The sequence below is a fragment of the Sporobolomyces koalae genome, assembly GCF_050403365.1.
Source record: "Sporobolomyces koalae JCM15063 DNA, S_koalae_JCM15063T_v1_ctg48, whole genome shotgun sequence".
Classification (NCBI taxonomy): Eukaryota; Fungi; Basidiomycota; class Microbotryomycetes; order Sporidiobolales; family Sporidiobolaceae; genus Sporobolomyces; species Sporobolomyces koalae.
In genome coordinates, this window is record NW_027481723.1 from 85,624 (window position 1) to 104,963 (window position 19,340).

The following is a 19,340-nucleotide window of genomic DNA, read 5'->3' on the forward strand; positions in this document are numbered from 1 at the left end:
AAAATCAGCACGTGTTCTTCGGCGCAGCACCAGTGCTGCTTGAGTTGCCTCTAGCTGTTACTGTATTGGATCTCGACTGTGGTCAGCGTGCCTCTTCTCGATCGTGATCTCTTCTTTGCCCCACCCCGTGCGCGACGCTCCGGTTGCACCGCCTATAGACCGACATTGAGCCGGCGACTTGCCGGCGTCGCGATCGAATTGGGCTCCTTCGACTCCGGAATCCGGGCCCCCTGATTCTTTTTTATGGAGCAGTCGCCTTGCTGCCACCTTCCTTCCTCTTGTCTACACTCCACATTCGATCATGCACTCCGGCGGGACCCCGACGTACCAAAACTGGCAAAACAACACCGTGAGTTTCCCTCTCACAGAAAACCAATAGCACTGGCGACAGCTGCATACGACTAGTTCTTGGCACGCACGCAGTACTGGACTCTTTGAGCTGAACCCCAATAACACACAGGATCCGTGCTGGTGGCGTGATCGTGGACTGAGGGTGCGCCCGGTCTCGCTTCTTCTGCTCTGTCAAGCGCGTTGCACTCATCGCCCGCATTGGTATTTAGGTCAACACATTGTACTGCGTGATCCTCTTCCTGGGCCTAGCCACCTCTGGATACGATGGCTCGTACCTGTCGGGACTCCAGGCCCTCGCTACTTGGCGAAAGTACTTTGGCCATCCCGACTCGAAGACTCTCGGACTCCTCACCGCATCCGCCTACTTCCCGACTTTGCTGGCCCCGATTCCTTTGTCCTGGATCTGCGACCGCTATGGACGTAGGCCGGCAATCCTCATCGGAGCCTCCTTCATTGTGAGTGCTCATGCGATCGGGGTCGACTGGTTCCCCTCTCTTCCGAGTCGACGATCGATGTCCAGACGCTGACGTGCTCTCCTGCAAAAGGTTGCCGGTGCTATTGTCGGCGGGCTCTCGCAATCACTTGGCATGCTGATTGGTGGACGAATCATCGTCGGCTTCGGCAACGTCTTCCTCTTGGTCTCGACCCTCTGCCTCTGCAACGAGCTCACTCACCCACGACTGCGTTCGGTCACGACTGCCTTTGTCCACACTGTCTACTACGTCGGATCCATCATCGCCGCCCTCCTCACCTTCGGCTTTGGCTTCAAAGACAACTCGTCGCTCGGCAACTGGGTCTGGCGCGTGCCCGCCCTGTTCCAGGCCTTCACTCCGATCATCCTCATCATCTGCACTCTCCTCTTCCTGCCCGAGTCTCCGAGGTACCTCATCTCGCGCGGGCGGAACCAGGAGGCGCTCGAGTTGGTGGCGCGATTGCATGCCAATGGCAAGCTCGACGACGAACTCGTCGTCAATTCGATTCACGAGATGACCACGGCGATCGCACTCGAGCAGCAGTCCAAGGGTACCACTTGGAGGTCGATGCTTGCCACCAAGGGCAATCGCCGCCGCCTACTTGTCATCACCGTCATCGCTAGTGCCACTCAATGGCTCGGTCAAGGCATTTTGTCGTGAGTTTCGTTTTGCGGCTACCACTTGGGAGTCTCTACATCTAGCTCATTCGCCTCGTTCTGCTTGCTCAGCTACTACATCGCGCCGGTTCTCAAGACCGTGGGTCTCACCACTACTCGCTCTGTCACCGGATTCAACCTCGGCCTTTCGGTCTGGAACTGGTTCTGCGCTTCTTTGGGAGCGTCTCTGGTCGACAGGGTTGGCCGACGCCCGTTGTGGATCTACGGTACCTTTGCCTTCTTCGTGTCGTACACCTGCTTCATGATCTGTTCCGCCCTCTACGCCGAAAGGCACGACAAGCATGCTGCCAACGCCGCCATGTTCTTCATCTTCACTATTTACGCCGCGTAAGCACCGCTTACCATCTCAAAATTCCTTGTGTTGATGCTCTCGTGCGCCGAGCTGACCTGTGCATTTTCGATACCTGCTTGTCTATCATTGCCTCTCCCGCCCTTTTGCGAGATACAGCTACAACATGTCGTAAGTAGTGGTTTTCATGCGGTCAGGAAGAGGTACTTGAAAGTTGACGCGTCTCACTTGTCCATTTGGCAGCTACAACCCGCTCTCGTACTCTTACGTCGTCGAGATTCTCCCCTTCTCGCTCCGCTCGAAAGGAGTCGCCTACTTCAACGTCATCCAAACGCTCGCCGTGATCACCAACCAATACGTCAACCCGATCGCCCTCGCCAAGATCCACTGGAAGTACTACGGCGTCTACGTCGCCATCTCGTTCGCGTACGGTATTGCCGCGATCTTCCTGTACCCGGAAACCAAAGGACTCACTGCAGAGGAAGTTGGAGCCCTGTTCGACAAAGGTACCGAAACGGACAACCTTGCGATCATTACCGCCAACCGTGACGACCTCGTCAAACGCAGCAAAGAGGAAGTTGAAGAGATCGAAAAGATTTGAAAGGAGTGGTCAAGAATGGCAATAGCAGGGAGAGAGACTGGGCTATCTTTGAGATTCTGTGACTGCATCGGGGAAATTCTGTGCGGACTTGTGTTATGTTATCCAAATTGTGATTTTTACGAATTCTTTAGCCTTCGAGTCAGATCAAAACCGAACCGACTCTTTGTGATCTTCGAAACTCGGAAATGTGCGTCTCGTTCGATACGCGATGTACTGTAGGTCAACCCTCGCTGAACACCTTTGCGGGTCATAAGACTTCTTGCGGAAAGAAAGGAAGCTCGTTTACAATCTAGTTCAAGTTGATTAGGTCTTTGTCAGCGCCTTACGCGAAATGCAATTACGTCCAGGATATCAAAGGAATTGTATGGCCTGAGGAAATGCAAATCGAAGATGAGACATCAACAAATTAAATGAGTTTCAACCTGACCTGATCACGACACTGTTTGAGATGGCGACAATAGCCACATCAAGTGCAACAGATTGGCCTTGGCTTTCGGACCTTCGACTTACCAGATGCGAGAGCCATGTCAGTACCGGAAGCCTACTTCTTCCTCTTCTCTCACTACTCACTATAGCTAGCTCTTTCTGCCCCCTCTTCATGAACTACCTCTACGTTGCCAACAACATCTTCTTGGCGGTGCTTGTGTTTGATGTGCCGACACTAGCAACCTTTCATGCTCGACCCCAGCCTCAGACCTCCATCACCTGTTCTGCGCCGAACCGATCAACTGGCCCGCTGCGCTTCTCAAATAGGAGACGGGTACAGACTCGACATTCATGCATCCTGACTGTGGGGGGTGCGAGATGATCGAGACGGCTGCTTGGCGATAAAGCTCGCCTAATCGTATTCCCAGATACGACTCTCGAGCTATTCCCATGATTCGCTGTCAAACAACTGAATGTGATTCCTTGGTCGAAGTCTTGTAGACATTGCCTTCGACACATGAGCTTGTCGACGCTGCGGTGTTGTGGGAGCCTGCCGGATGCGACCCGAAAAAAGAGACAGATGTAGCTGAACCTTACGCTGACCCTGAACGATGAGAGTTCGAGCAGTCAACGCGTGAGTTAGATCCTCTTCTACCGCCATTACCTGTCGACTGCTGGTTGGGAGCTTCAGGCTCAAAAACAGCTTGGCAATGCAAAATTTGATCGACGAGGGAAAGTACAGGTGCACGACAATCCGGATGGTTCACGTGCTTGACCGATTGGAACAGTCTCGCCTTGCCGCGATGCCCACGTATCGTTCGAGGTGGGGCAGACGCCTGCTACATGTAAATTAACGGGCGTTCGATCGGCGGGACAACGTTGCCCCGACCAATTATTTTAGCCACTCCGCGCGGTCAGCGGGTGGGGGGTGGTTCTCGCCCGCACTGTATCGCGTGACTATCAGCTACCTGCCGGGGAATCGGCAGGTCGAGACTCTGAGGTCAGGATTCTGTTTTTGGGTCTGAAGAACGAGGCTCTAGCGGCCAATAGCGACGCTTGAAATTTGTCCCGTGTCGCGCTTTAGTTCTCATTATTGGTCAAAGATATGGCAGAGCGGGTTCCTGAGGAGTTTGGCTTTGCTGCGATAAATGTTCTACATAGAAATTGGAGAGCAAAGATCTCGCACAGAGTGGGCTAGGCGCCATGAGCTCGCAGGCCTGTACTCCCGTTAAGAAAGGCCATCTCTCGCCGAAAAGGTTCCAAGACGAGGTTCGCAATTTGTAGAGCGTGTTTCGCAGACAACGCAAGTGTCGTGAACGAATTCTTTGCACCTCTTGAACACGCGCTCTCGACTCGGGTTTGAACGGGAATGCACACGGGGCCACAGATTCACTAGACTACAGCTTTCGATCATGACTAAGCCGCGAGCTCCACTTCCTGCTGCTGCGGGGCCGCCTGAAGCGCCTTGCGTACCCGTCCTCCTTCGAGCACCTTCTCGGACGCCGCTGCCGGTGAGATTCCGGCTCCGATCGCCAAGTTGAGCGCTCTCGGCTCGGGTCTCGTCACCGTGACGGCAAACACGTCTGGTCGCGAGTAGTGTCCGACGGCATCCATGGCACTCTTTGCGACAAAGATGTCATCAAGGTCGACGTCGGCATACAGGACCGTTTCGGCGTCGTGCGCGGGTTCTGAGCACAGCGGTTGACCTTCGGGACTGAAGATCTGAGTGTAGCCACCTCCGACCGGGATCAGCTCACGAAGGTCGTCGTTCCCGGCAACGTGAATGTCGATGTTTGCTTGGGTCAGAGGAGACGTAGATGCAATCACGAAAGTCGAGGTTTCGACCGCGTAGGATTGAATGATGGAGGAGTTGGCATCGCGCGAGAGCGAGTAATGAGGCATTTTGGGAGGGAACGCAGGCCAACTTGCGCAGTGAATCTGACGACAAAGACATGAATCAAGTTTGTTTCCCGGAGAAAGCCCGAGGGACGGGTCAGAGAGAGCGCGTACCTCTTCATGCTGGGTCGCCATGTTGTGCTTGATCAAGAGTTGAGTGTGTTCCTGCAACTCGGAAACGTCAGCCTTGACGAAACGAGACGAGCAATGGATGTACTCGACCATCGAGCTTACCCAGCACTGCAGAGCTCCAACCCTTCCAATCTCGGTATCGACCACGACCAGATCCGATCCCTATTGTAGTGAGACAGATACACAAGAGTCAGTCTATACCTTCGGTTCGATCATTATCAAGTCCCTGGGACCGAGACTGGACTCACATTTCCCTCTCCAAAGACGACGCGCTCCATGATACTCGGTTTTAGCTTGCGCCTGCTCACGACGGAACCGTCCGGACCAAACATCCACTGGCTCATGTAGAGCGAGCCGTGATCCCGCTCGGCATAGCCAATCACGGCCCGAATCCCGAGTCGGCGGCAAGTGAGACTGAGCAGGTTCGCCTCGGGCCCATTGGCGGTCAAGGCGCTGCGCTGGTAGTAGGGTTTGGTAAAGTTGACGATTTCTGCAGTGGCGTAGGTGGTCAGGAACCAGCGGGACTAGCGTCGAACGAGGCTGAACGACTGACCGCCGTAGGGATGGAGCCAGATCCAGAACGGGTAGCCCGAAAGGAACAACTCGGAGAAGACGACCAACTGAGCTCCTTGTTTGGCTGCATCTTCGAGGATGGTGATCGCTTTTGCCACATTCGCCTGCGCGTCGAGTGTGACTGATAAATCGACGCCCTTGATCAGCCTAGGCCCCTGATAACCCGGTGCGGTAGTTGGAAATAGCGTCAGGACCCTCACCCGAACTGGCCTGGACGGCGGCAACTTTGAACTGGCGACGGGGCGACATGATGAGTGGGTGGGATGAAGCAGACGGGGTCGATCTGATTGTCGGAGTTGATAACGGGGGCCAACCCGGAGAGACCGGTGAAACCGAACAGACAGATTCGCCGCTCTTCCCCGCTCGCCCTTGATGCATCAGCGACCTCCGCCCGCGGCACCCGCCGTTCGCACGATGACCACGCCGGCTGATCCCGACTCGGGCGCACAACATCGACAGCTTCAGGAGGCGCTGAGCCTGCTCGAGCACGTCTGGGAGAACGAGCAACGCGTCGTCGACTCGCGCGCAGCTCGGAGGAGCACTGGCAAACCCAGCCGAGTGGGACAGACAGCCAAGGCGTGTGTCGGGTGCCGCAAGGTCAAGGCGAGGTGCCTCACCCCGGCAGGCCGCGTCGATTGTGAGCGGTGCAGCGGGGCAGGCTTGGTGTGCGAGTACCCGAGCGAGCGGCGCAGGGGCCCCAAGAAGCAACTCTCAAAGTACAGACGCTCCAGAGTTCACGACTTCGGGAACGCGCTAACCTCGTTCGGACCCTCTCGGCAGGAATCAAGAGTTGATCCTCCGAATCCAGACTGCAATACAGGCCGCCATCTCGGGTGGGGCAACCGACTCTGTTGCAGATTCAGCTGGGTACGCGCACGGGAACAGCGAGAGCGAGTCAGACCAAGAACAAGATGAGCACTTGGCGCACAAGTACACTCGATTTCAGCCCTGATTCGAGCGATGCGTCGTGCTGACCGCGCCACCTTCTTCCTGCCGCTCACAGCGAGGTCGACGAGCTGAGTGTGCTGCTCCGCAATCCGCTCGCCACTCTCGCCGCCGCCGCGCACCAGTCATCCGCCACCCCGCCGCAAGCCTCGTCCTCGCGCGAACTCGCAGCAGGACCAGCAGTGTCGTACTACGACAGTGGTACGCCGACTTGACGTAAATTTTGAACTATGGCGCAGATATTGACTGTTTTTGCGGGTTCCAGGAGTTTACCAACCTCGGCCCGAGGCGGATTTCTCAGTCGACCCAGTCCTGTGCGGGATCCTGACCCACTCCGACCTCGAACGGCTCGTTCATCTGTACTTTGTTCACTTGCACCCCTTCTTCTGGCATCTCGACCCAGCGATCCACCATGCCGAGTTCCTCAGACTCAACTCGCCCTTCCTCACCTCGGCCATCTGTGCTGCTGTCGCCTCCTTCGACCCGAGCTCGGCCAGGTTTGCAGCCACAATTCATCAACATGCTCACCACTTGGCAATCAAGGCCTTTGCCGAAGGGCAAAAGAGTATCGAGGTTGTACAGGCCTATGTTCTCCTTGCGTGAGCACAACCTTCTCCCTCGGAGAACAGCGTGTCATAGCCGAAATCTTGCTGACTTGACGCATGAATATACAGCCACTGGGCCCAGCCCGAGGCGAGCTGGAACGAGGACCGCGCCTGGACTTGGCAGGGAGAGGCAATGTAAGCTCTCGCGCGGGGGTTTCCGTATCATTCGGTGAAACCAACCTGACCGACTCCTGCTCTTCCCCACGGCTGCTCTTCCCCCTCACAGGCGAATCGCAACAGAGATCCGACTTGACCTGCCTATCGACGTCGGCGCCTTGCGCTCATATCGGACTATGGGTGACCCCTTCTCGGAGGCCGACTTGGAACGATTTCAGAGAAGCCAGTCTATAACTTGGTCACTCCTTTTCGCAGGCCAGATTGCGTGAGCGATTCCTGGTATCGCTGACCCTTTCCGTGCTAACCCGAGCTCTGATCGTGTAGGATGTCTGTCCAAACCGGTAGAATGGACGCCATGACTGGTTTGAGTCAGCCAGGAGGTGAGCAGCTCGCGATATTCACCTTTGTGACAGTTCCTGTGGTAGGCTGAACCTCGAGTCAGGCCTCAAGGGCACTCCCCCCTTTTGCGCGCCCGACGCGCCCGACTACCAGTACCAGGCGAACGACCACATCAACCGCATCTTTGCTCGTGCGCTCAATCTCTGGGCTGGCCTGCGCAACGAGCGCGCGACATCTCGCCTGCATCGCTCGTTTGTCTCGTTCTGGAAGCCCGAATTGCAGGCCTGGTCGGAACGCTGGACCGCAATCAGTGAGTGCGACCCCTCTAGCAATCGATCATCCCCTCCCACAGCATTCTGACGAAGTATTGTCGGGAGGGTTCTGTAACAGATCCGTTCATGCAGATCCTGGCCGAGAATTTTGGGATTGTGCTCAACCTGATCTCGCTTCAGTTTGCCGGTGGATCGGTACATGCGATCCTGAGCGAGTGCAGGGCGGCAGCCATCAGGACACTTAACAAGGCAGCAGGCTGGCAAGCGCAGGATCAGAGGACCATGCTCAGCTACGCGTCAAACTTTGTGATTGTCAACATTGCGTGAGTCGGACAAGAAAGATCGTCGCGCGCACCAACACTCTATGCTGACTCGCTCGAGCCTCGGTGCATCTTGCTTGTTTAGCTATGGGGCGGTTCTCCTTTTGCAGGTGAGCAAGGATTCAGCTAGGACCAGCCTCGAATACCGTCCCTTGAAAATCCCCCCGTTGACTCGTATTCCTGTCCGCTGCTCAGCTGTCGCACTATTTCGACCGCGGTCTTGCACCTGGGCTCCAAGCCAGTTGCCTCAACGTCGCCGACATCCTCGATCGCATAGGCCGCGACCGTGTCAATGGGTGAGTAACGCTGTCATCTTTTTTTTTGCATCGTCAAGCCAAGCTGAGATTATGGAAATCCCCGCAACTGTCCACTCCATTTTCGAACTCAAAGACGCTCGATCGCGACTCTCCACGCTGAGCGTATCAAGGCCCGAATCAAGGCCCTCGCGCCGCCCTCGCCGCCTCTGCCACTTCTGGCTCCCTCGGCTGTACCGCCCGTGGCGGACCACGATCCCACAACCGACCCCCGCCTGCAGGTCAACCAAGTACCGACTCAACCTATCAACCTCTTGCCAGACATGGGAGCCGGGGCAAGCTGGACGGCGGACGAGGGAGCGGCCTGGGGAGCCGGGTTCTCAAGCGAAGCGCTCGACGCGCTGTCGTCGATGATGAGCGACCCCATGTTGGGCGGATGGTCGTGGGGAGATGCCGCCGGGCTTGAAGGGCAGGGGTTTGTATACGAGTAACATTGATACGAGTGACTCCTTTTTGTGAATTTCATGTTGTACCAGTATAGTCTGCCTCGCTGCTCACGAGATGTAAACGTAGCTACCCATTTCCAAGAATCAAAGACGCACGTCAAGAAGGCTCGGTTGCTGTAGCTTGAGAGCTGGAAACCTTTGCCTTTCAAGCGGAATATGTACATTCAAAAACACTGGACTACTGGAAGAGAATTGGGTATGAAGAGACCAGGCGAAGTTTTTGCCTTTTCCTACCAGAGGCTGTACCGATTCCAGCTTTGCTTTGACCCTGAACGCATCAACTGGACCCCGCACTGACGACTTGGGACAATCTACAACTCGAATGCAGCCCGTGCTCTGTCGACCGCGGCAACCATACCCAAAAGCTCAGCCTCGGTATGCTGCCGCGGGCTGACGAGCTGCAATCCAATCGGCGCTCGGCTGAACATGCTTGGAGAGTCTGCAGTTCGAGAGAAGCGCAAAAAGTGGTAGTCAGTGTCTGGAATGGGTAGCGAATGTCTCAAAACAACGAGCTCACATGAGTCCCAGTGAGCCTGATCAGAGGTGTTGTACGCTGGACCTGGTAGCCCCCGTGCCGTGTCCTTGATCGGGTCGAACGTGCCGACCGGGATCGCACAAACGGGCAAGTCGGCGAGCGACCAGATCGTAGTCCACGAGATGAGCCTGTCGAAAGAGAATGCATCGTATTCGGTCAGCGGAAAAGCGTCGACAGGACCCGTGACGTGACGAGAGGGAAGGGCTCACTCTGCTGCTCGGGGCTTGCCGGCTGGGGGCATTGCGAGATGAGGCGCGGCCGGGCACAGGATCGCATCGACCCGACGACCATCGTCCACGTCAGACTGAGCCCACCGCCGGCGGACCTCTTGGCGGAAGGCGTCGCGCTTTTGCACGAGCTGCGACAACTCGTACACATTTTTGGCCGACGACGAATTGAACGGGAAAGCTTCAGGTACAATCGGCTGCTCAGGTCAAATTGTCTCGTGAGCAGTGTTCGCGATCGCTATCGACAGAGTAAAGATCAACTAACCTCTCGCGATTTTGCAACAAAGGACTGCAGATCGGCCCCGCCATCAGCTGCAGCCAACTCGCCAAACAATCTCTGCACATGCACATGATCGAAAGGGGTCCACTCGATGACTGTTTTCATCAAAGACAAGACACCGATCAGCCTCCATACGCGGAACGTCACATTTGGTAATTCCTAGTCTCGACTGACCCGTGTGACCAGAGTGGCGAAGAGCTGCTACAGTTTCCTCGAGGGCGCGCTGAACGGGAGGGTGATTATGCACGACTTGGTCGTCGTACACGACTGCAATCTTGAGCCTCTCAGATCGAGATGGGCAAGTCCAAGCCTGGAACCGGCAAAGATGCTAGTCAGCCTCGTCCGTTTGCCAGACACGAGTTGAGCTCACCTTCTCGATGACAGTCACATCGGACAACCAGGGCTCTGCCCCGATCACAGCTTGCATGAAAGCCTCGATCGTACGCACGTCCCTCGCGATGGGCCCGATCGTCGATTTGATGCCCTCGAACCCTTTCATGACGTTGCTCACATCGCGGTAAGGCAGGCGACCCGTTGTTGGGCGCAGACCGTACAGCCCGCAGTAGACTGACGGCTTGCGAATCGAGCCGCCAAAGTCAGTCCCGACGCCGACGAGGGAGCCTTTGAGCGCGACGAGGGCGCCTTCTCCGCCCGAGGAACCACCACTGATGAGGGAGCGGTTGTGTGGATTCAGGGTGCGCCCAAACACGTAGTTGTTGGACTCCTCAGCCTGGCAACAAGAGGCAAGTGATCAGACAATCAATGCGGGTGGGGTCACGTGATAGCCAATTCGAGTTACCATTAGAGTTTGAGGCACATTAGTTTTTGCAATGATGACAGCCCCGAGTCGCTCGAGGATCTCCACCAGAGTTGACGCGTGCTGTGCAGGCTGCCCCACGAGTGATACGAATCCTAGCAAGATACGCCAACAGCGACTCAGCCCTGTCCCGCGACTGGTACCGACACGAGATGCGATCAACTCACCCATGGTCGTGTCCACACCTTCAATGTTGAACTGGTCTTTGAGCGAGATGGGCCAGCCATGTAGTGGGCCGACCAGCTGCCCTGTCCGCGCGAGGTGCTCATCCAGCACGCGCGCATGAGAGAGGGCAGAGTCGAACAAGATCTCGGTCAGGCAGTTCGTCTGATTGATTTCCAGAGTGAGTCAGGGCAAATTCTCGGTCAAATAAGACTCGCTGGTGCTTACAAGTTGGTGGGCGATTGCTGCTCGCTTGCAGCTGGCCCGTACGACGTCGGACGCAGAGACCTCTCCCGCGAGGATCCTCCCTCCGAGCGTGCTTCCTTCCAGCGACTCGGTCAATTCGAGTTCGTACTCGCTCAATATCCCGGACTCGCTCATGATCTTGTACGCCTCCGTGTCAGGTGCGAATCGGCGCAGATAGGCTGGCTCGATGGTCCACTCTTTGGGCATCAGCCGGGCCTGTTCCGCCTTCTTGGCTCGCGCGATGGCCTGCAACGCTGGTTCAGCCGGAGGGTGGCGGGCGACAGGGTCGTGGACGGGGATCGTATGGGTCGTGAGCATTGTAGGCGTGTCGAATGGCAAATAACAGCAGCAAAGAGGGAGCAGAGCAGTCCACAAAGAGGGGTTCGAACGCGACCCGTCACGAGGATGATCTACGGGCAAACTGTGACTGACATTGTGCCGTGCTATCTGTACGACAGGTTGTGCCGGGCCCCGCATTTGTCACCGGAGGATTCGAGCATCCCGTTTCGCCGACGCGGTCCCGGCTTTTGTGGGGTGTTCTATCAAAATCCTATCTCTCTTCTCTCCACTTCTCTCCTTCCTCATTCACTCGACTTCCGCTTCTCCAATTGCTAGTCTACTCCAATGGGACTCTGCATTCTCGAACCACGCGGCCTAGCCAACACTACCGATGCCCCTGACACAGCTTTCCTCGAGGAGGACAAGGACGTTGTCCATGATGCCTGGAGCAAGCACGCTCCGGACGACCCTGGCCTCGGTGAGCAGTCTATGGGTACTTACCCACTCGAGCGCGACATGCCGCTGACTGAGTGCTTGGTAACGGTACAGTGCTGGTGCCGACTCCGTCGGACGATCCCATGGACCCCCTCAACTGGAGTTCGATCAAGAAAGAGACTTGCTTCGCGACTCTTATCTTCGGAACCATCCTTGCAGGGACGTGCGGCCCCCTCCTTTCGCCCGCCTTTGTCGAGCTGGTCACAATCCTCAACGAGCCTATTGGCAAAGTTGCCCAACTCGCAGGCAAGTCCATCTCTGTCTTGTCAGCCATCACGTGCACCCGTCACGAGATCCTGACCCTGGTCGCGTTCATGCAGGCTCGCTCGTTCTGACGATCGGTGTCGGAAGTTGGTGGTTCGCTGTGATCCAGCAAAAGTTCGGCACGCGGCCAGCCTTCCTCCTCGCGAGCCTGCTCCAGTTGGTGTCAATGCTCTGGGCAGGTGGATCAGGCGCCAACTATCCCAGCCTCCTCGCTTCTCGGGTCGTGCAGGGCATTTCGATGGGATGCTACTTCAACTGCGTACCGAGCGCGATCAACCACATCTTCTTCGTCCACCAGCGCGGCAAGCGCATGGCTGTATGGAACATCGCTTTGGTCGGAGGCGTCAACATCGGACCGGTCATCTCGGCTCAGATCATCCAGCGACAGGATTTCACCTTTGTCTTCTGGTGGCAAGGCCTCGCTGCTGGGCTCCTCTTCCTCATGACCATCGCCTTCGTACCCGAGATGTACTACGATCGTTCCTACTACGAGGCCGAGATCGACGCGAGGCGCCAGCGCGCCGGCTCGTTCGACACGGAGAAGGAGAAGGACGAGATGGCCGCCACCGCCGTCATTGCACCCGCCACGGTCGACATCCATCACTCGCAGTCAAAGTGGGCAGCCTACAAACCCTTCTCCGGCTCCAAGAGCAATCAGTCCATCTTCATCATTCTCTTCCGCCCCTTCCTGCACGTCACCTCGCCCGCAGTCGTCTGGGGAGCGCTTACTTTCTCGGTCGTGTTCAACTTGCTACCGATGGTGTCGGTCATCTACTCGCAGTTGTTCTCGGCACCGCCTTACAACTTCTCGACCGGCGCAGTAGGTATCATCTCGGGTATCCCCCCTTTGATCGGCACCTTGATCGGAACGGTCTTGTCTGGACCGCTGTCGGACTTTTCGGTCAAGGCCCTCGCGAAGCGCAACTCGGGAGTGTACGAGCCAGAGTGAGTCACCCCGAGCCCATTTAGCACAGCGCCCGGCTAATCGAATCCCTGTTCCTCCGATTTGCTCAGGTTCCGCCTGATTCCCATGATTCCCTTCTGCGTGTTGAGCGGAATTGGGCTGTTTGGATGGGGTCTTCAAACTTCGAGCTCGTGGGTGGTCCCGGCCATTTTCATCGCCATCTTCCACATCGGTGTTTCGGCTGGAACGATCTCGTGCATCGGTTACGTTTCCGACTGCGCGCGCGGAACCGCCGCCGAAGCCGTCGCGCTCGTCGTCCTCGTCAAGTCGTTGATTGGGTTCCTCATCATTCTCTGGATCAACGCGTGGCTCGCCAAGGTGGGTACGCGCATGTTTATGATTTCGCTCGGATCGCTCGCGGTGGCAATCAGCTCGCTATCGCTGTTGGCGTGGGTATTTGGAAAGCGGGCTCGGACGTGGTATGCGAAGACGAAGATCGGACAGTTGAGTGCATGAGGATCACGTGCGTGGATTTGCAGGTTCATCAGGTTTCACCCTCTCTCGACTCTCTCCTGTCTTGTTTTGACTCCTTGTCACATTGGAATGTATTGTCAACAAATGATTGCTGTCTGAACCAAAATTGTTATTCTGGGACCCAGCTTGATCGCGCTACGCTCGTGCGCTTGCTCGGATGTACTTTTCCATGTGCGATATTGCGACTGCTCCGACTGTGACACACGAGTTGTTCCCGTTTGAATTGTCTCCGCGTACTCGCTTTCGCTCTTTCAAGCGGCAAGGTCAAGATTCACTGTACGGTTCCTTTATCCGTGCAATCCCGGGTCCTCGTACCTCGATTGTCAAGATCCAAGTTGCGATTTGAAACGCCATGGATCGCATGCACGTGCTGTGAGACGCTGCCTGGATGCATCGAGGGATTCTGACGACGAGCTTGGGTTCAATCACGTTTGCTCAGCACCGGGACGAAAGGGGGAAAGAAGCTATCTGCGCGTCCTGTGACGGGCAGTTTCCCCTGACAGAGCACTCTCCGGAACGCATGAAGGCTTGGAAGGTGCGATAGGGAGGGCGAGAAAAGACGCCTGCAGGAGGCGGAAGAGCGCTAGGGGAGAACTCGCAATGTTGGTGACGCTTTGGAGACCGAGCTGAACCTATTCTAGCACCCATGTCGAAGCGAGTCAAGACGAAACAACGGAAGTAGCAACCCGAGCGTGCGGGTTAGCAGTTGAAGGGGGATCTGAGCGGTCCCAGGCGCAAGTCGGAGATTGCTTTGGAAAGGACCGGGCATGGCTCACTCATGACCTACAACCCCTCGACTCAAAGATTCCGCCGAGCTTGTGACTCTAGTCAAGCGCAATTGGCGCTATATAAGGATGAGAAGCGATCACTACTACGTGCGACCACAGCGAGCGACTTCAAACCCTCGATAATACTGCCGTCTCGAACCACAAAGTCTCGCTCGCTCTGTTCGCGACAACCCGAATACACAACTGCGAACGACCTTGAGGGGCTGACTGGCACTCGTAAAGAGCACTTCTCGTATTCGCGTGGTAGACGGGCTTTACTACCACTGTAGTGCACAGTACCATCGTTGCGAATGCGCAGAGAAGGGCCAGTCGCGTCGGGATGGGGGCGGGGCTGCCAATTCGGGACAATGATGAGCCGTTGGCCAGGCGGGGCAGGGCGTGGGGGCACAGGCGTGTGAATTGGCTCGCGCCCGGAAGAGAGTGCCGATCAAGTCCAAGACGAGAGCTGCTAGCTGCTTCTCGGCGCTACATCTACGACTCCCTTCGACATGGTCAAGCTGGTTGGCATCAGCGCGCGCCCATGGGTGAGGGGCTCGAGGTGTGCTCGAGTGTTCACCTCGTCGGCGAAACTGTGCGGACGATTCTCCGGCGAAGCCCCGCTCGCCCCGCCCTTTGCCTCCACCGCCACCACTGCGTCTCTAAATGGATCCCACCGTCGCCTCCCACCTCACCATGTTGGACCAAGCTGGGTCCAGCGGTCAAGCCTCGCCGGAGCTGGACTAGTCGCCGCCCTGATCGCCCTCGCCCTCACAGCAAGTCAAACCTTGGCATCTTTGCAATTCAAACTGGCTGTTGGATACTGACCATGCTCCCACTGGTAGGCAGACCAACTCCGACTGGACGCGCCGGCTGATTCGAGTGAGGAAGATGACGTGGTGGAGGCTGAAGCAATAACGGCCAACAAGTGGGTGGTGATTGAGGACGTAGTCTACGAGTGAGTGATCCGCTTGCCACTGATTTGGGACTATTCGTCATGCTGATTGCCACATCCTCTGAAATGTTCAGCGTTTCGTCGTTTGTTGCCCAGCACGTGAGCCTCAGCCGGACCACCTCTTCGATCGAGAACCTTCTGAGCCTGAATGTCTCCGTCTTCTTGTCAGCCTGGCGGAGCAGAGCTCCTGATGCAACACTTCGGAATGGATATAACGTGAGTAATAATTTTGTGCCCGTTTGGGCCATTTCTTTTTCTGACCCGGCTCTCTTTTTCTGGAGCAGCCCCTTGTTCAACCTGATGCACGCCTCGGATGTGCTGCCCCGAATCCGCAATCAGATCCGGCGCGTCGGGCGCCTTGCTCCCGGCGCTGTTCTGGAGGTGGCAGGGGTTGGGGCCGACATTGAGGAGGCAGACGAGCGGCGGGCTGAGCTGCCACCCGTCGAGGCTGTAATCAACATCAACCAGTTCGAGGCGCTCGCGAGGACAGTTCTGGGCGAGGATTCGCGCGCGTTGAATTTCGTCAGCTCGTACGCGGACGATGGCGCAGGTCAGCAGCGTATCTCGAGCTTGTTTCGAGGATGGCAGCTGAAGTGATTCGCAATCCTGCTTGCAGCGTACCAATCTACCTGCTCGTCGTGGTCGTTCCTGCGTCTACTCCCGCGGGTCTTCCGTCCGGTCGAGATCATCGATACCTCTACCACCTTCCTCCCCTCCTCCTCGCCGATTCCGATTCCCCTCTTCTACTCCCCCACCGGCGCCTCGTCTCACGCCCACCCCGACGGCGAGCTCAACGTCACTCGCGCTGCGGCCGTCACCGGTATCCCTCAGATCGTCTCGACCATGGCCTCAGTCGCGTTCGCGGACCTCGCCGCCGAGCGGGACAAGCTCAGACAAGCAGGGCAGGACAAGGCCGAGTTGTGGTTCCAGCTGTACGTCATGAAGGACAGGAAAGCGAGCGAGTTCCGGCTCAGACAGGCGCTCGAAAACGGCGCACGGGCGATTGTTGTTACGGTGGACGTGGCTGCGATTGGCAACCGGGAGAAGGACGTTGCCGCACCACCCGCCAAGACGAGGGAACGCAAGGCTGGCGGGCCGACCGAGACAGGCGTGGCTGCGCAGGGCGCCAGGCTGTTCGACGGTGAGCAGTCGAACGCCGGATCCGCATCTGTTGCCTTTGAACCAAGCTGACTTGCTCACCACTGTCCCCGCAGCCGATCTCACCTGGGCCGACCTTGACTGGATCAAACGCCACGCGCCTGGCCTGCCTGTGATTGTCAAAGGCGTCTCGACCGTTGCCGACGTCCAGCTCGCGCATCAGCACGGTGCCGCTGGAGTAATCCTCTCGAATCACGGCGGGCGTCAGCTCGACAGTGCACCGCCGCCGCTCGCTACCCTCGTCCGTCTCCGGCAACAGCAGCCTAACCTCCTCGACGATCCCAAGTTTGAAGTTTACATTGACGGCGGGGTCAAGCGCGGTACAGAGTACAACGCTTTGTCGCTCCTATCTTGCATTCCGGCGTAATCACTGACTAGCTCGACTCTGACTGTCGCTCAGCGTGCTCAAGGCGTTGTGCGTAGGCGCGAAGGGGGTTGGAATTGGCCGTGCTGCATTGTACTCCTCGGTGAGGTTAACTGCGGCATGAATTTCACTTGAGCATCAAAGCTGATATGCTTGTCATGTGCAGGCCTGTTATGGCCACGAAGGGGTCATTCGCGCTACAGATAGTAAGTCATCTGGATATCGATGCTCTCCCTCTCAACCTGACCGCTAACTCCCTCGCGCGACCGCTTGCCCGCAGTTTTGACCAAGGAAATTACGACCGGAATGCGTTTGCTGGGAGCCAAGTCGGTGAAGGACTTGAAGCCAGAAATGGTAGAGCTGCTAGACGGGCTGGTAGGAAAGCAACTCTGAGCTGTAATTCAACATGGTTTCACTCGACTGCCGTCGCCAAGCGATATACCGTGCTTGAGCACGCAGTGGCCGCCGCAGGGCTTGGACCGCCCTCACAAGCCTGTTTTGATCGTGCAGACGACCAAGATTTGTTGGGACACAGCCTATGGCGAAGCGTCAGCCTGCGCGCGGTCACGAGATTCCGGATGTCTTTCTTCATCCACAGGTTACGAGGTCATGGCAAGCACACTGGGTCTGCAAAACTCGGGTTGATATGCTTTGGCAGAGGTTTCCAAGGGTGTGCTAGATTGCGCTCTTGACGCGACACAAGCAGCCCGATTGATCTGGAGAGGAAACAGATAAACCCTAGTGCGCGATCGTTTCTCGACGCCAACCTTTCTAAAGGCTCTTTCGCTCCAAGAGTAAAAAGCAAGTCTGCCTAGTAGCTGAGCTCTGTTTCTACCGCACTAAAAAATCGTCGTTTCGCTCGTTCACGAAGACGGCTTTGAAGTCGCTGGTTTGAGAGGTTTGCAAAGAGCTTAAAGAGTCAAGAGGCAAAAAAGTTCGACTACTTTGGGAGAAGCAAAAATGCCCAAAAGGTCACAAACAAACCCGAGCCAGTCTCTTGAAGCTGGTCCTGGGGCTACCAGCTGAGTACGCCGTTGGCGGTCCCGAAAGAGGCTGCGACAAGACAGTCGGAGACGGAAAGAGCAGGTAACACGAGCAAAAGAGCTTGGTTCGCGTCCCGGGGTTCAAGCGTTTGGAGTAAGCTCAGCCGGGAGCACGCGTGTCCGTGCTCTAGCGTTCTCGTCAGCGCGATCTCGAGGCAGTGAGGCGGCTGACCAGTGCAAGCAACGTCGCGGAGAAAGACGAAAAGAACAGGTGTGGCAAAAAGTAAACGCAGCCTGCGCTTAAGCGAGCAAGGCAAGGCAGAGCCGAGCAAGCACGGAAGCAAGTCGGAACAGGAGCGGAAGAAAAAGACCAACAGGGCAAGTCTTGCTCGCAACTTCACAAGCGAAAAAGCCTTAAACACTTCTCGACAAAACAACCTTGCGCTAACCTGAGCCTGCTTTGCAGCCGCCCTTGCGTCGCAAACGTGCGTGCGCTGTCGTTGCACGAGCCTTGAGCGGCGCAAAGAGGTGTCTTTGTTGGCTGCGACCCGAAACTCAAGCAGCTGCAAAGCTAGCAAGAGCTTCCGAGACGCTGCTGCGCTTCAACGTCTGCTACGGCTCGACGTCGACGTTGTAAGTTGAACTGGCGTCAAGTGCGCGGGAGGACTTGTGAGAGGACTTGCGAGGTCAAAGGGGAACCAGCAACTCGGTGAGAAAAGTCACCTGTGCCAGTCGCTTTGACCGAGACGTAGTAGCTCTAGGTCAGCCACGTCAGCCACGTGGTTGCGAGCGAAGAAGAGGCGAAAGAACGCCTCGAGGTGGAGTTTGGTCACAACGTTCTCAAGCGAGCTCGAGCAGCGAAGCAGTGGTTCTTGCGGAGCCGACAGGCGCACGAGGGGAACACGGACACACAGCGAGACAGCTTGTTCGCTGTGAACGGCTCTACCCTGTGCAAGAGAAGGAAGCGACCGGGGAGAGACGCAAAGTGAGAGGAAAGCCAAAACTGGACCGTGAGGTCTGTCGGACACTGTCGCTTTCAGCGTTGTTGTGACGCGCTGCCGAACCAAGGCTTCAGCACCGTGCAAAGGAGAAGTCGTCACGAGGAGAAAGAAGAGACAGCCGAGGTAGCAGAGCGTCGGTCGAAGTGGTTGTCGCGAAAGAGGCCACGTTGACAGCCGTGCCGCCGGCTGGTTGGGGTTCACGCAAGAGGAAGACGGTCGTTGAGTTGAGAGAAGGTGGCGAAAACTGCGTGTGCTGTCCAAGTCGAGAGTTGAGAGTCGGGACCGAAGAGCGAGAGAGGGAGAGAGTCGAGTCTCAAGTTGGAGGGTTCCGAGTCGAAGACAGCGTCAAAGCAAGCGAAAGCTTGACCGGTTCCGAAAGCGAGCACAGGAGCAGTTTTCGGTCAGGAGTTGTGAGTACCGGCGAAGAGCTGAGGAAGCGCAGTGTCGGACAGAGCGGTGAGAGTGAGCGCAAGCGTTTGCGTTTACGTTTGCGGCCACTCTAGAAGCAAGTCCAGTCTCCAGGGTTAGGGTTAGGGTTAGGGTTAGGGTTAGGGTTAGGGTTAGGGTTAGGGTTAGGGTTAGGGTTAGGGTTAGGG

The 19,340-nt window shown here is 56.8% G+C and overlaps 6 protein-coding genes across 6 annotated transcripts; 4 read left to right on the forward strand and 2 right to left on the reverse strand.

The window, feature by feature from the left end:
* Positions 1-301: 301 nt before the first annotated feature.
* On the forward strand, positions 302-2,391 carry JCM15063_000041 (uncharacterized protein; the record flags this gene model as incomplete). Its single annotated transcript, XM_076680906.1, has 7 exons — positions 302-349; positions 461-493; positions 561-806; positions 897-1,480; positions 1,553-1,828; positions 1,950-1,961; positions 2,034-2,391. 7 exons carry the CDS (start codon positions 302-304, stop codon positions 2,389-2,391), a joined length of 1,557 nt encoding a protein of 518 aa, XP_076531984.1.
* A 1,842-nt stretch (positions 2,392-4,233) lies between these two features.
* Positions 4,234-5,667, reverse strand: JCM15063_000042 (carbon-nitrogen hydrolase family protein; the record flags this gene model as incomplete). Its single annotated transcript, XM_076680907.1, has 6 exons — positions 4,234-4,755; positions 4,828-4,878; positions 4,948-5,007; positions 5,094-5,335; positions 5,399-5,539; positions 5,619-5,667. 6 exons carry the CDS (start codon positions 5,665-5,667, stop codon positions 4,234-4,236), a joined length of 1,065 nt encoding a protein of 354 aa, XP_076531985.1.
* A 123-nt stretch (positions 5,668-5,790) lies between these two features.
* Positions 5,791-8,761, forward strand: JCM15063_000043 (uncharacterized protein; the record flags this gene model as incomplete). The annotated part of the gene is made up of 12 exons (XM_076680908.1): positions 5,791-6,134; positions 6,199-6,285; positions 6,422-6,564; positions 6,629-6,962; positions 7,038-7,103; positions 7,195-7,350; positions 7,410-7,465; positions 7,528-7,734; positions 7,815-8,019; positions 8,102-8,126; positions 8,212-8,312; positions 8,407-8,761. The coding sequence occupies 12 exons, from the start codon at positions 5,791-5,793 to the stop codon at positions 8,759-8,761; spliced, it is 2,079 nt and encodes a 692-aa protein (XP_076531986.1).
* A 326-nt stretch (positions 8,762-9,087) lies between these two features.
* JCM15063_000044 (uncharacterized protein) lies at positions 9,088-11,361 on the reverse strand (the record flags this gene model as incomplete). The annotated part of the gene is made up of 9 exons (XM_076680909.1): positions 9,088-9,215; positions 9,294-9,439; positions 9,521-9,735; positions 9,804-9,913; positions 9,993-10,128; positions 10,189-10,548; positions 10,618-10,730; positions 10,803-10,962; positions 11,026-11,361. The coding sequence occupies 9 exons, from the start codon at positions 11,359-11,361 to the stop codon at positions 9,088-9,090; spliced, it is 1,704 nt and encodes a 567-aa protein (XP_076531987.1).
* A 306-nt stretch (positions 11,362-11,667) lies between these two features.
* JCM15063_000045 (uncharacterized protein) lies at positions 11,668-13,501 on the forward strand (the record flags this gene model as incomplete). The annotated part of the gene is made up of 4 exons (XM_076680910.1): positions 11,668-11,800; positions 11,872-12,063; positions 12,138-13,026; positions 13,096-13,501. The coding sequence occupies 4 exons, from the start codon at positions 11,668-11,670 to the stop codon at positions 13,499-13,501; spliced, it is 1,620 nt and encodes a 539-aa protein (XP_076531988.1).
* A 1,294-nt stretch (positions 13,502-14,795) lies between these two features.
* Positions 14,796-17,153, forward strand: JCM15063_000046 (FMN-dependent alpha-hydroxy acid dehydrogenase family protein; the record flags this gene model as incomplete). The annotated part of the gene is made up of 10 exons (XM_076680911.1): positions 14,796-15,063; positions 15,133-15,241; positions 15,313-15,337; positions 15,408-15,454; positions 15,523-15,788; positions 15,855-16,379; positions 16,453-16,723; positions 16,797-16,863; positions 16,927-16,966; positions 17,041-17,153. 10 exons carry the CDS (start codon positions 14,796-14,798, stop codon positions 17,151-17,153), a joined length of 1,731 nt encoding a protein of 576 aa, XP_076531989.1.
* Between the last annotated feature and the right edge of the window lie 2,187 nt (positions 17,154-19,340).